Source organism: Gadus morhua, chromosome 1 (assembly GCF_902167405.1).
Source record: "Gadus morhua chromosome 1, gadMor3.0, whole genome shotgun sequence".
NCBI classification, from domain to species: Eukaryota; Metazoa; Chordata; class Actinopteri; order Gadiformes; family Gadidae; genus Gadus; species Gadus morhua.
This window is the reverse complement of record NC_044048.1, coordinates 24,729,922-24,744,123: the sequence shown is the minus strand read 5'-3', so window position 1 is coordinate 24,744,123 and position 14,202 is coordinate 24,729,922. Positions and strand designations below refer to the sequence as shown.

General features: G+C 54.4%; 1 protein-coding gene across 5 annotated transcripts in view; it reads right to left on the bottom strand.

Annotated features, from left to right (window-relative positions):
- The window catches only part of celsr3 (cadherin, EGF LAG seven-pass G-type receptor 3), a 99,960-nt gene extending 91,360 nt beyond the window's left edge, over positions 1–8,600 (bottom strand). For 3 of the 5 annotated variants that reach the window (XM_030347052.1, XM_030347300.1, XM_030347211.1), the window contains exon 1: positions 2,265–8,600. In XM_030347052.1, the coding sequence (XP_030202912.1) occupies positions 2,265–8,091 (5,827 nt within the window). In that variant the 5' untranslated portion in view covers positions 8,092–8,600. The remainder of the gene's footprint in view (positions 1–2,264) is intronic. The other 2 variants (XM_030347130.1, XM_030347380.1) reach the window with 1 other exon arrangement.
- Positions 8,601–14,202: the final 5,602 nt, after the last annotated feature.

The following is a 14,202-nucleotide window of genomic DNA, read 5'->3' as shown; positions in this document are numbered from 1 at the left end:
ACTGGAGAATATTACAACTAAAGAAGTATCTGTGTGTGTGTGTGTGTGTGTGTGTGTGTGTGTGTGTGTGTGTGTGTGTGTGTGTGTGTGTGTGTGTGTGTGTGTGTGTGTGTGTGTTTGTGTGTGTGTGCACGCAAAATACACTTTGTACTCAAGTCAGAATCAGAGAGTTGAGAGAAAGAGAGAGAGACCCCCGAGACAACACATATAAATAGCAACACCAAAGATAAACAGAATAACAGGAGATGAGAGAACAAGAGAAGGAGAAGAGAGAAGAACAGAACAGAGGAGCAGAGAAGAGACGACGCAGTGAAGATCTCAGACAAGAAAACCACCCTCTCGACGCTGAACACCGCAACTTGAAAGACACGCCATTCATATGTATGGACGTAGCCTCGTAGAGCGTAGCCTAGCTTAGCGTGGCCTCTCGTCTTTGAAGGGTGGGCGGAGACCGGAGTCAAGGGAGGTAAACGCAGGAAAAATAACACACAAACGCCATGTAGAAGACAGGACCTGAGATGGTATTGTAGTTGGTGTAGGAAAAACCTCCCAAAAACTGGTGGATCAACAGTTTGACATCAGACTGCAGCTCATGTCTGACACACTAACACGCCTTTCCAGCCACAGAGGACGGCCGGGAAGCTAAGCTTAAAGATTATCTTGTGGGGGGTGCGTCTGCATCAAAGTGTTCAGAGCACAGCGCTCAACAAGACCGTATAGCGCTAAGGCTAAGCTAAGCCCAACACAAGCCAAGCTGCCTTCTCATCAAGGCTGCACCCCCCTCATTTCACTCACTAGGGGCGATACGGCGGGGGGGAAATAACAAGACGCACGTTTCAGCAAAGGGTCCCTCAAAGCACTACTACTACTACTCATATTTAGAACGCTACATTCCGTTTTTGACACGACTAAACAACAGCTCTGCGGACCGCCATTACTTGAGGTCATTAACCGAATCACCCCCAGCCCCTGACATTTCACTATGACGTGCCTTTTTTGCTGTCTTCTTGGTATTTCAAATGGCGGTTTTACCATTTAAATGGGCCCCGCAGTGCTGGTTAATAAGCAGACGTTGCGAGGCCCCTTGTAGCAGGATTCTTCTAAAGTTCAAGTTAAGCAAATGGCACGAAACAGAATTACACATGAGGCAGAGTTTTCTCATTAATATCAATTCACTACCTGACGTACTATATATACGCTCTCTGCCTCTGCGCGCACACACACACACAAACACACACTCACACACACGCACACACCTGAAAGGCCACACATTGACTCTCATTAAAACACCCACACAAAAACAAACAAACCCACACACACACCTGAAATGTCAGACATTGTCTCTAATAAACACACACACACACACACCGCACACTGACACACACTCATCCTCCCATGCCTAGCAATGCCCTATGGGTAGATAGCAGATGTCCACCAAGTGGGTTACAAGGGCTGGTCTCTAACTTTCTTTTACTGATCTCCTTTCCTGCTCATGGACACATGGTCTCTCTTTCGCTTCATCACTCACTCATGGAAACGTATGCTCGCTCTCTCACTCAATCGCTCTCTTTGTCCCACACACACACACACACACACACAGACACACACACACACACACACACACACACACACACACACACACACACACACACACACACACACACACATGCAAACACGCACACACACACACACACACACACACACACACACACACACTCGGACAGAGGCTAACTGTGCTCACAGCATCACAGCATTACAATAATTCACAAAGATTGGTTTCTTTGGTGTAATTTGAGACACATTAAGTTAAATAGGCCGATCGAAGTCATAACACTTTGAAAAGAAAAAAAAAAAAGCAGAAGAGCCTGGCTGAATAATCTGTTTACGGCAAAACAGTGGGACACACTCACAAACAACAGCCTTCTACTCTGCTGTCTTGAAATTGCCAGTGTCTGCCTGTCTCGTTGTTTACTTGAAATTCAACAAAACCTAACCGAGTCTCAGGGTTGAATCAGACGCAATGTCACGCCTTCACACACAAAAAGAGAGGAATATATAAACAGAACGAGGAAAATAATGCAGGGTGAAAAAGTTTGGCAAGTGCAATCTTTGTCCAACAACACATAAAGTCAAACTCATAACACACAGACACAGACACAGAGACAGAGACAGAGACAGGGACACAGACACACACAGGGACCAACAAACATGGACCAACAAACATGGACCTCCACACCGTTCACGTTGTTGCGGCGGTCTCCTACCTGTCACTGTGACCAGCATGGGCGCCACCAGCGGCCGGTTGTTGTCCAGCTTCCGGCTCAGGCGGATCTCCCCGCTGGTGTGGTTGAGCAGCAGCAGGTTGAGCTCGTTGCCCCGGTCGATGGTGTAGTACAGGCGGTCCGACACGTCCGGGTCGTGGGCCGGGACCCGCCCGATGACGCCGCTGGGGAAGCTGTTGGAGCGGTTGGACACAAAGTTGTTGAAGATGATCTGGAAGTCCTTCATGGTGGGCCGGTTGTCGTTCTGGTCCACCAGGCGGATGCGCACGGTGGCGCGCGAGACCAGCGGCGCCGACGTGGCCTGCACCACGATGACGTACTCGCTGCGGGCCTCGTAGTCCAGGTCGATGAGCGAGGTGAGCTCGCCCGAGAAGATGTCCATCTGGAAGATCTCGGGGATGTTCCCCTCCACGATCTGGTACATGATCTGGGCGTGGGCGCCCTCGTCGGGGTCGGTGGCGGTGATCTGCGCCACCACCGAGCCCACGGCGCTGTTCTCCTTCACCAGCACCTCGAAGTCGTCGGCGGGGAACACGGGCGCGTTGTCGTTGACGTCCAGCACCGTCACCTGGATGTGGACCGGCGTGCGCTGCGGGGGCACGCCGCGGTCCACGGCGAAGGCGGTGAGCTCGTAGAAGGGCACGCTCTCGCGGTCCAGCCGGCGCACCGTGCGCACGATGCCCGAGGTGGGCTCGATGGTGAAGTCGCCGTCGCCGTCCTCGCCGTTCTGGAAGGTGTACTGCACGCGGCCGTTGGCGTGCGCGTCCCGGTCCGTGGCGGAGATCTGCAGCACGCTGGTGAAGGGCGGCGCGTCCTCCGTCACCGAGCCCTGGTAGCGCGGGCTCATGAACTGCGGCGCGTTGTCGTTGACGTCGTTCACGTTCACCTCCACGTACGTGGTGTCCGACTTCTGCGGGATGCCGTTGTCCTTGGCCGTGATGGCCAGCGTGTAGGTCATCTGGTCCTCGTAGTCCAGCTCCGCCTGCAGCGTGATGGCGCCCGTGCCTGGGTCGATGCGGAACTGCGGGATGTTGTCCTCCAGGAGGTAGGTGATGCGGGCGTTCTCGCCCACGTCGTCGTCCGTGGCGCTGATCACCACCACCGTGCTGCCGGGCGGCCGGTCCTCGTTGACGCTGATGGAGTAGTGGGCGCTCTGGAACACGGGCCGGTGCGTGTTGGCGTCCGTGATGTTGACGTGCACCTGGCAGGTGTCGTGGAGCGTGCGGTCGGAGGCGGTGACCGTCAGCACGTAGCGCCGCTCCTGCTTGTAGTCCAGCGGCAGGGCCAGGGACAGAAGCCCCGCCCCGCCCGCCGTGCTGATGGCGAAGCGGTTGCGGGTGTTGCCCCCGGTGATCTGGTAGGTGACGGCGCTGTTGACGTCGCGGTCCACCGCCGTGACGCTCGCCACGCTGGTGCCCACCACCGCGTCCTCGTTCAGACGCGAGAAGTACTCCTTCTGGACGAACTCGGGCCGGTTGTCGTTGACGTCCATCACCGTGATGGTCACGCTCGCCGTGGCGGACAGAGGGGGCATGCCGTAGTCCCGGGCCTCCACGCCGAAGAAGTAGTGCTCCACCGACTCCCGGTCGAGGGCCGAGCGCACCGTGACCCACCCCGTGGCGCCGTTGATGACGAACGGCGTGTCCGTGCCCGTGCCCGTCAGCCGGTACTCCAGCCGCGCGTTGTCCGCGGAGTCCGTGTCGATGGCCTGGATGTGGAGGATGGAGCTGCCGATCGGGGCGCTCTCCAGGGCCGACGCCTGGAACGGCGTGGACACGAAGATGGGCGGGTTGTCGTTGACGTCGGTCACCTGCACGCTGACGATGCCCGTGTTGTTGGACAGGGGCGGGCGCCCGTTGTCCTGGGCGCGCACCCTCAGGGTGTACTCCCGCTCCGCCTCGTAGTCCAGCGGCGCCACCACCTGGATCTCCCCGGTCACGCTGTCGATGTTGAACTGCCCGCGGCTGTTGCCGCTGATGATGTTGTAGTGCACGGCGGCGTTGCCGTCCTTGTCGTGGTCCGTGGCGCTCACCCGCAGGATCTCCGAGTGCGGCCGCACGTCCTCCCGCACCGCCACCACGTAGCGCTTCTCGCTGAACTGAGGCACGTTGTCGTTCTCGTCCAGCACGGTGATGAAGACGCGCACGGTGGCCGAGCGCGGGCCGGGCTCCTTGCCCTGGTCGCTGGCCTCCACCTGCAGCGTGTAGTGCTCGTTGGTCTCGCGGTCCACCGAGCCCCGCGTGGTGATGAGCCCGGAGCGGGGGTCCACCTCGAAGGCGGCCCGCGCCTGCCCCACCGTGTCCCCGATGAAGCGGTAGCGGATGTTGGCGTTGGACGGCGAGTCCAGGTCGGTGGCCCGTAGCTGCAGGATGGGGTAGCCTTCCTCCACGTTCTCTCGGATGGTCTCCCGGTACTCCGTCTGCTCGAAGATGGGCGAGTGGTCGTTGCGGTCGGCCACCGTGATGGCCACCATGGTGGTGCCCGAGAGGCGCGGCGACCCCGAGTCCGTGGCCGTGACCCGGAAGTAGTGCAGGTCCATGTGCTCGCGGTCCAGCACCTGGGTGCTGCTGATGAGCCCCGACTCGGGGCTGATGTGGAAGAAGTCGGAGGAGCGGCTGTTCATCAGCGGGGCCATGGAGTAGACCACCCGGCCCCCGTCCCCGCCGTCGGGGTCCGTGGCGGACATGGCCATGACCGAGGTGCCGGGCGGCTGGTTCTCAGGGATCTGGACCTGGTAGTTGTACAGGGAGAAGTTGGGCTGCCGGTTTGCCGCCCGACGGGGGCGTGGCAAGCCCTCCCCCTTCCCTGGCTCCTCCTCCTCCTCCTCCTCCCTCAGCTCCTCCGGGGCCCCGGCCTCCGCCTCTATAATCAGCCAGTCCAGCTTCCTCTCTCCCCATGAACTCTGACCCTTCTCCTCCCCCTGTCCCCCCCCCTCCGCTCTGCCCATGCTGTGCTCCTCTCCCCCGCTGGCCCTCTCCTGACCTCTCCCTGTCTCCGCCCCTCCTCCCACTTCCTCCAGTCCCCAAGCAGTCCCGTTTTCCTGCCTCGTCTTTGTCAGGATCGCGGTGCTCACCCAATCTCCCACCTCCCCGATCGCCGCTGCCTCCCCCTGCCGAGCGACGCTGGTCCCGCCCTCCCCCACCTGTAATTCCCCTCCAGCCCGTCGCTCGGCTTCCGCCTCCCTCTCCCCGGCACTCTCCCCTTCTCCCTCGTCCTCAGTCACCATCTGCCAGCTCTCCGAATGACTGACACCTTTGGGCTCTAACGGCACTCGCTTACCGGATTTTAATTGCGTGCGCGCGCCCTCCCGGTCGGCGGCTAAGCTGTCGGCGCGCAAGATGTGAGGGAACTGTCTCAGGGAGCCGCCCCCCCGCCGCTGCCGGGACAGGGAGATCTGGGGGCGCGATGCTGCGCTCTGATCATCGGGGGACACCTGTCCGACGGTTGAATCGGATGCGTGTCCCGCCGTTTGAGGAGACGGCCACTGGACGCTCGCAGATTCTTCGTGGTTGTTACCAATGGGGGTTTTGTCAACACTTTTGACGTTATTGTTGTTGTTATTATTGCCATTATTGTTATTAACGTTGTATCCACTCCACACATATACCGTGAACTCCTGCTTGAACTGACGTGTAGGTGAGTCAGTGTCCTCGTTCGGAGCGATACGCGAGGAGTTTGAAAGCCCTTCCCCCGGAGCTGTCCTCGGTGCTGAAGCGAGCTTCACTCCGAGGTGCGCACCTGAGTCACCGCGGCGCGCGGTCAGGTGGGCTTCCGAGAAATGACGCGTGAGCTGGGCCGGGACGCGAGGAGTCTGCGCAAGAACGCGGGGCTTAAACTGACTGTGTTGTTCGGATGATGCGTGACCCTGGAAGTTGACGGGAAACGTAATGAGCGTGGAGGATCCTGAGTCACTGAAACACGCCAGGGCTGCGGTTTTCTTTCCGTTTGAATGAGCCAGCGGTTTCGGGGTTTTAATACTTCCTCGGAGTTCTTCTGCTCGTTTTTTATCGGGTTTAGCCATACAACTGACAGATAAGCCTTTTCTGTTGGACTGATGAAAAGGGCAGGGCATAATTGAGATTTGTCCGGGTTTAAATTGGATGTCGAGATTACGCCCTGCTACGTCTCTCAGGGGGGCCGTAAACTCGCCTAAACACCCACCCCCCATTCCTACTTCGTCCCTACTGCCTAAATAACTCCCCCGTACCACACTCTCCCCTCCCCGGGTTGGAGAGCTCTGCCTTTGCCTTGCCGGTGATGATTTCCCTCGCCATGTCTCATTATCAGGCCCGTGATCAAACGTCAGAGACGGAAAAGCCAAACCATTATGAGGATAATTAGTTGAATTAGCATGTTCACTGCCTTGCCTCATTCCTACTCCTCCTCCTCCTCCTCCTCTTCTATCGCTTTCCCTCTCCTTCCTGCCCAACCTCCCCACATTAATCCTGGCTTGCTTACGCACAGACCTGGCGCGTGTCCTCCCACAACATCCTGCGAGTACCACGGTACCGGTGACCAACCCCGGTGACGATGATGAGGATGATGATGATGACACAGAACATCTGGACGCTTCTCCTCCCCCTGACACGTGTTGGCAGCAGACGCGAATCTTTTCTCTCGTCCCTCGTTTTTCCTCCGTGGTCCTAACATGGCCGGTGCAGCGACCCCCGTAACCGCCCCCCGCCGCCATGCCTGGGCTGGGATCGATAACATGGTGGCCATCCCGATGGGAGACGTTCCCTGGTGAAGCACCGCCCGCCCCGGCCACCCCGTGCTCGCTGTACGCACGATGAGAGAGGACGTTATCCGCGTCGCATCTCCGGGATGAATGGCCGTTTGAAATGCGATCACCGCCCCGCGTGCTCCCAGAACCTGACGACTGTGCGCCTTTGGGGAAGTTGAGATTAATGTCGAGGGTACAATGGGAATGATAAGTCGAAATGTGATACGAAACGTGTCCGAAGTGAGTACATTCACCAAAGCCTGTTGGTACGGGGCCAGGTTGGAGGTACGGGGCGGACCTTAAGCCCCGTTTGGTGAACCTTGACCCGTGAAAACGAGGGAGATTTGGGGCTAAGGGGTCGGGAAAATCTCTCGCTTCCGGCACCTTTTCCCCTTCCATCTGTCCATTTCCGGGTCCCCCGTGAGAGTCTTGCACAAAGACTCTCGTGGCGAGGTGTGGTCTCAACCCCGCGGCTCGCGCCGGGCAGACCCTAGTCCTTTGTACCGGCCGTTTCTTTCCGTTTTGCCCTTGCAGCGAGAAATAAACAGGTAAACCGGGAGGTAAACCAACGCCCTTCCTCACCCACCCCCCACTCTCCGTCCCCCCCTCCACTCTTCCTCCTCCTCCTCCTCCTCCTCCACCGGTGGAGCTCAGCCCGCTGCTCCCACCTGGGGAAGGAAGTGATGGAGAGACCGCTCCCTTCCGCAAACACGCTCCTCTGGAGCACCGCACCGGTCCCTCCCTCGCTCCATCCCATCGAAACCCTCTCCGCGTCTCGTAGAGGAAGCAGCAGTCCCCGGCCGACAGTCCCACGAGCGACCCCGTGCATTCTCCACGCTGTATCCGCTCTGTAATCCACCTGCTCGGGCGCACATCCCAACCGCTCCTGGTCAACTCCCGGTGCTGCTGCTGCTGGCTCTGTTTACCGGCGTGTCGGTCGCAGCGGCCCGGGGTCCACCGGCTGGAATCCCCCCCTGACGGACCCGTCCCCTGGATGACGGTGAACAAAGGGCCGAGGAGGAGCAGGTGAAGAAGCAGAGGCGAGAGCAGCAGGAACGGGGTGAAGCCCGGTAGCGGTGCAGCCATTTAGTCTGTTCCTTTCTCTCTCTCACTCCCCCCTCCTCTCTCTCCTTTTCTCCCTCGTCCACCCTCTTCCTCTTCTCTCGTCTTCTCCTTCTCGCTTTCCTCGAAGCTTTCCTTCCTTCTTTTCGCCGGCTAGGCAGCCAGATCGAGGACCGCCGGCGGCACCGCCCGACACCTTTCCCCGAACTCCCCCGTGTCTCCCCGGTCCTGGGGAGTTGGCATCTACCCGCTGTGGTCTCCGGACCTGGAGGTGTCGGCGTTATGAGTGGCGCGGCAGCATTTTCTTCTTTTCCGGATCATCCCATCCAACATGGCTCAAGCATGCACTCACTCACTGACTGGGCTGGGCTCCCTCACACACACACACACTAACCCTTCCCGTGTCTCGCCCCTCTCTCTCTCCCCCTCTCCCTCACTCTCTCTCTCTCTCTTTCTCCCTGCCTCTCTCTCTCGAGCAACGACACAGCTCGTTGGTACTATCCATCCACACACTCACACACGCACCACAGATCTCTCTCTCTCTCTCTCTCTCTCTCTCTCTCTCTCTCTCTCTCTCTCTCTCTCTCTCTCTCTCTCTCTCTCTCTCTCTCTCTCTCTCTCTCTCTCTCTCTCTCTCTCTCTCTCTCTCTCTCTCTCTCTCCACCCCTCCCCCTAGCTTGCTCGCTTCTCCAGCTCAGCGTCTCCTCCGCCCCTCCATCTCCCCCACCCCTTCCACGCCTCTTCTCTCCGTCCCTCCTTCTCTCTTCTCCTCCTCCTCCCCCCCCCCCCCCCCCCCCCCCCCCCACACACACACACCGCCCCTCGGTCTCTCTCTCGAAAAGAATGGTTTGCTCCGGTGCGCAGGGATGTTACACATAACCCGCGGCGGCCATATCCACAGCTGGAATAGGAGGGCGAATGGGCCAGACACACTCTCTCTCACTCACACACACACACACACACACACACACACACACACACACACACACACACACACACACACACACACACACACACACACACACACACACACACACACACACACACACACACACACACACACGGGGATTCGACCCATAGCAGCAGCAGACGAAAATACGGCCTTAATATCATACGCTAATTTTTTATTTTAAATATGTATTAATATCAAAATATTTATGAATATTTAATCATGATTCTTTATCGATATGCAACATGAAGATAGATTATTTATTTGGTCAATTTATATGATCAAATAAATGTATTGATAACATGTCGTTAACGTCCCTTATGGTCTACATCAGCAGTATGTACAGTGGACGACGGGGCGCCTTTTATTTTCAGCGCGCCTAGAGGTGAGCCGGAATACAACTGACGTCATCCCTATCTCGACTTCCATGAGTAGAGCGCGGAGCCGCTCGAACCTCGTGTGCGCGTGCACGCACGCACACATGAACGCGTATGGCAATTTAATACCAATTTGTGCGTAACTAAATGGGGAGATCCATTTTCTGATACCTGTTGAATAAATTGCATTATGCAAATGTATATTATGTATAGAGATATAGTCCATCCTCTATTCCGCCTCAGAACCAATTTCTTATACTATCTGGGTGGCGCACGCGGGACGTTCGAATGACACGGCGAAAATGGAATGGGATTTTTTTTTCGCGCGCGCGTGTGCGTGTGCGTGTGTGTTCGTGTGGGGGGGCTCAGCGGGATGCAGCCATGAGTGTTAGGCGGGGACACTGCTCGTTCATTTACTTCTCGGCTGTAGAGAGAAATACGTATTCAGAGCGGGAAGTGCACGTCAAGCGCGCTCCCGTGCGTGCGTGTCCACTCATGCCCTCGTTTACGTCTCTCCAGCTCTTCTCAGTTGTGCGCGTCTCTCTATTCGGGCCTGCCTCGGAGCGTGCATGGGTGGAATGAGGGGGGCGAGCTGACGCCGTCGTTAACGCGATTTGCATGGATGTGCGTGTCCGGGCGCACGAGGCGGTCTAGACGAGAGAGGAGCTCGGGCAGAGTGTGGAAAATCCCTCTCTATGTAAGGCACATGTACACAATCCGACGCGGGCCACACCCCTTATAGCCATGAGTGTGAATGTGGAACATTACTGGCCTTGACCGACCATCACAGTGAATGACACCCCCTACTGTTAGGCCATTTACAATCCTTTTGGAAGCTTTGTGGTGAAACTGAGTTGATAAAATTGCACGTGCGACTCATTGTCTTATAGAAGCCTGTTAAGGGGGAATGTTTAAACTATAGTAAGACATACAAACAAAGCCGCGGCTGCAGGCTAAAGGAATTTAGTCACAGTGTATTTGACCATATAGTCCTGAAATAATGAAATGCAATGACGGTGTTATTTATTCACACTTGACACATAGCACTCGAAATAGGGGGGTTGCAATTTCATGCCACAAATAACCTTTAGGGCAGTGATGCTGTCTAATTGGTTGTTAACTGGTGGCCTTGATGGCACGACCTCTTATGAGTTGTATTGTCATGTCGTGATCGTGGTTTTAGGGACGCGGGGGGGGGGGGGGGGGGGGGGGGGTGGATGATGAAGTAGGTTAAAACCGACAGGCTCTTGATGGCGGGACCGCTGAATGACGGGAGACTTGAAAACTCGGAGGGAGGGAGCTATTTATAACGGACCACCAGAGGATGTGTTCCGTTTAAAAATGCCTAAACGAAGCGGACTGTCAGAAATTAATATCCGCACCCTGGGTCTCTCCTCTCATCAGGAGAGAGAGACAGAGAGAGAGAGAGAGAGAGAGAGAGAGAGATGGCTGTCCCGTCATCCATCGTAAAGTTATGACCTTCTTTAATCCTGCCATGGGGCATGACAGGATTAGGTAAAGATGGACTAAACAAAAGTCATAACGAGGCTCTACCAGTGCGTCACTCTGCGTTGTGATGCAGGACCGCGACGGACTAATGCACTCTGGAAGCCTGGACTGGAATCGGTCATCTCTCTGCCTCTTTAGAACCATCCACGAAAATCTGTTGCAGAGCTTGACATTGGCTCTAAGGTCTTAATTGGTTCAAAATCCCCACAAAATAAGGATCATGACATTGCTCATATAGCGAAAACAACCGGGATCTAAACTAGTGGGCGAAATGTGGGTCAAATACGAGCGGACGTTGACCTCCCCGCTGCGCATGAGCGGATCAGCACCGAGGACAGAGACTAGCGCTACCGCTCCTGCACAGCTCCGTTTAACGATGCCAAGAACGAAATGCTACTACTACTACTACTACTACTAATATAATAATTATAAAAGAAATACGTTTGAGCTCTTAAAATAGGTTTCCCAAAGCAATGTTTGACAAACTGCTTTAATGAACAACAAGAGTTGTTTAATCCCCGCAAAATCTCAGATATCCAGCTTCACATTGAATGTGCAGGGGCTTTACATTCTTTACACAGCCTATAGACAGGCCGTCGCCAGCCGGAAGGGGCGGGAGGTATGAAGGCATTCAAACCACGCGCCACGAGGCGCACGAGGCGGGCTGGTATGTCACGGACAGACGGTCAGCGCGTGAGTGTGCGAGGAAATGGGGAAGCACCGTCCAACATGTTTCCGTCCAAGAAAAATCCTAATGAAAGCTTCGTTACAGTTGGGGACTGGTAGGCTATATAGTCCGGCTGGCTGGTATCCGCACGCTGGGGTATCAATAACCGACCGTCTCCTCGCGGGAAACCTTCCCACTGGTGCCTGGATCCGCCAGGCATGGGCCTTTTTCGTTGGTGTGGGTTTCCATGGGAACAACCGGTAGTCCTGTGTGTGTGTGTGTGTGTGTGTGTGTGTGTGTGTGTGTGTGTGTGTGTGTGTGTGTGTGTGTGTGTGTGTGTGTGTGTGTGTGTGTGTGTGTGTGTGTGTGTGTGTGTGCGCGCGTTCTTGCGTGCGTGCGCATGTAGACGCAGAGGGAGGGGGGGTACAAGAGAACCGGAACCATTAAAACTAAACATGATAAATGTTAAATATGACAAACAGCCCAGCGACATGGAAAGACTCAGAGGCAAAGCGTGTATTATCCGACACCGTCACTTCCCCCCCAGCACCTCGTTCCCCCCTCTCCCTCTTTCCCCAACTGCATTACATTCCCTCTAATTGCCTGCTGCTCTCGGCCTTTTACCCCTCTGTTGATACGTCCTCCCTTCCCTCGGGGGCCGGGCCACAGGCTGCCTCCAGCCCTGGCTCCCCTCCCCCCTGCCCGGGGAAACCACAACCTACAGGGCCAGCAGGTGGCCGTCGGCCCCGGCGCTGATACAGCAACAGCAGTAATGCATATTCATCAAGGACAGAGGAGGCGCAGGTGTTTGCTTTAATTTGAATGTCGTAGGCTATGCGTGGGTTGTGTAGGTGATGGTAGGACTATAGGTCTAATTGAGGAGGATTTGTGTTGTAGAGGCTCTTTGCCAATTTATGTCCCATCGCCGCGATTTATGAGGGGAGGAGGGGTGGAAAAAAGGAGACGAAGGGGGTTGGAGGGGTGCACCTTCTGCCACTCAGACCGCCAGTCGATGGTGACGAGTGCCATTTGCCGGAAAGCCCCCTATACGACACTCACGCACACGCGCGCGCGCCCACACGCACGCGCACTATACTTCCACCACGCGTGCGAACGCTGCAGTGTAGCCGCGGACGAATGTGGTAGGCCTATATCACAGGAGGCAGCTGCCGGCGCGTGTCGTGAATGTGTGAATTAGAAAAGCAACGTGGTTTCGCGTATGCATAATGAGCATGGACTCCGCGGGGACGCGCGTCGCAGTGACAGCAGATGAAAGAATAGGAAATGCCCCCTGTAGCGCCGCTTCTTCTGTGGCCTCTCCGTTAATTTAAGGGCTGGTTCTTTGGTTTGTGGACCGGACCCCCACCCCCCCCCCCCCAATATCTACCATTTACCAACCCCCGTCCGTCTCTGCTGAGCTTTGACTCTGTGGTTAAATTTAGATTAATCCTAATCCATTCCATTTCAATTCGAGTGCTTTGCCAAGGATGAAACATGACCAAATTCTCTCTCACCCTCTCCTATTTTTTTTCTCTCTCTCTCTCGCTCTCTCTCTCCCTTTCAACCTCTCCTCATATATACTCTTTGCTCTATGCATAGTTTTCATAAATTCCCCTCTCTCTTTGTCTCTCCGACTCCCTCCTCCTTACTTCCTCCCTCCTTTTTATTAGCCGGTGGCCACCGATTGGCAACCACTGTGGTAGACCCCCAAAATATCATGTCATTAATTATTAGGAAGGAGATTAAGTGATATATATATATATATATATATATATATATATATATATATATATATATATATATATATATATATATATATATATATATATATATATATATATATATATATATATATATATATAAATAAAAGAGAGAGAGAGAGAGAGAGAGAGAGAGAGAGAGAGAGAGAGAGAGAGAGAGAGAGAGAGAGAGAGAGAGAGAGAGAGAGAGAAATCAGAAGAAGGATAGAGAGAAGAACATAAGATTCTGGGTGCTTCTCATGGGTTTGAGCTATTTTTTTATTCTTTAATTTGAGGAAAAACATATAAGAATCATCCAGGCAAATATATACATCTGAAGATATACAAGACCAGACCATCATTTTGGATTATAAAAAAAAAATGTATTTGCATATAATATTTATATATTTCCCTTACAAAGTTGGACTTTCTAGCTCATCTGGAAGCATTAACACCACCAAAGGTCAGTGGTTTGGTTCCGTTGGCTTCAGAACACTAAGAAACATCCACCAAACTCATGTGTCACCTTAATGCTAAGGTAGGTTTAAAAGTAACCCTTTTTAGTTCAAAAGGTACAGATTACCTTTTGAATGCCCTTTTAATAACTTTTTTCGCTTATATTTTTTGATAAAAATAGCACCATGTATTTTCTGTTTATTTTTGCCGAGTCATCCCCTCTAGCTCAACTGGTACCATTCGAAGTAAAAATGCTTATTTGGCATCGTATGCTTCGGTTAAAAGACGGTGAGAATTGAACCTTTTACCATAGCAGTGTTAAGCATGAGCTGGACGTGAAAGAACATTAAAAAGGGAAAACACACTTATTCATTATGTTCTTTACTCTTCACACCTTTACACTAAAAAGGGTGGGTTTTAAGCCAACTTTTGTATTAA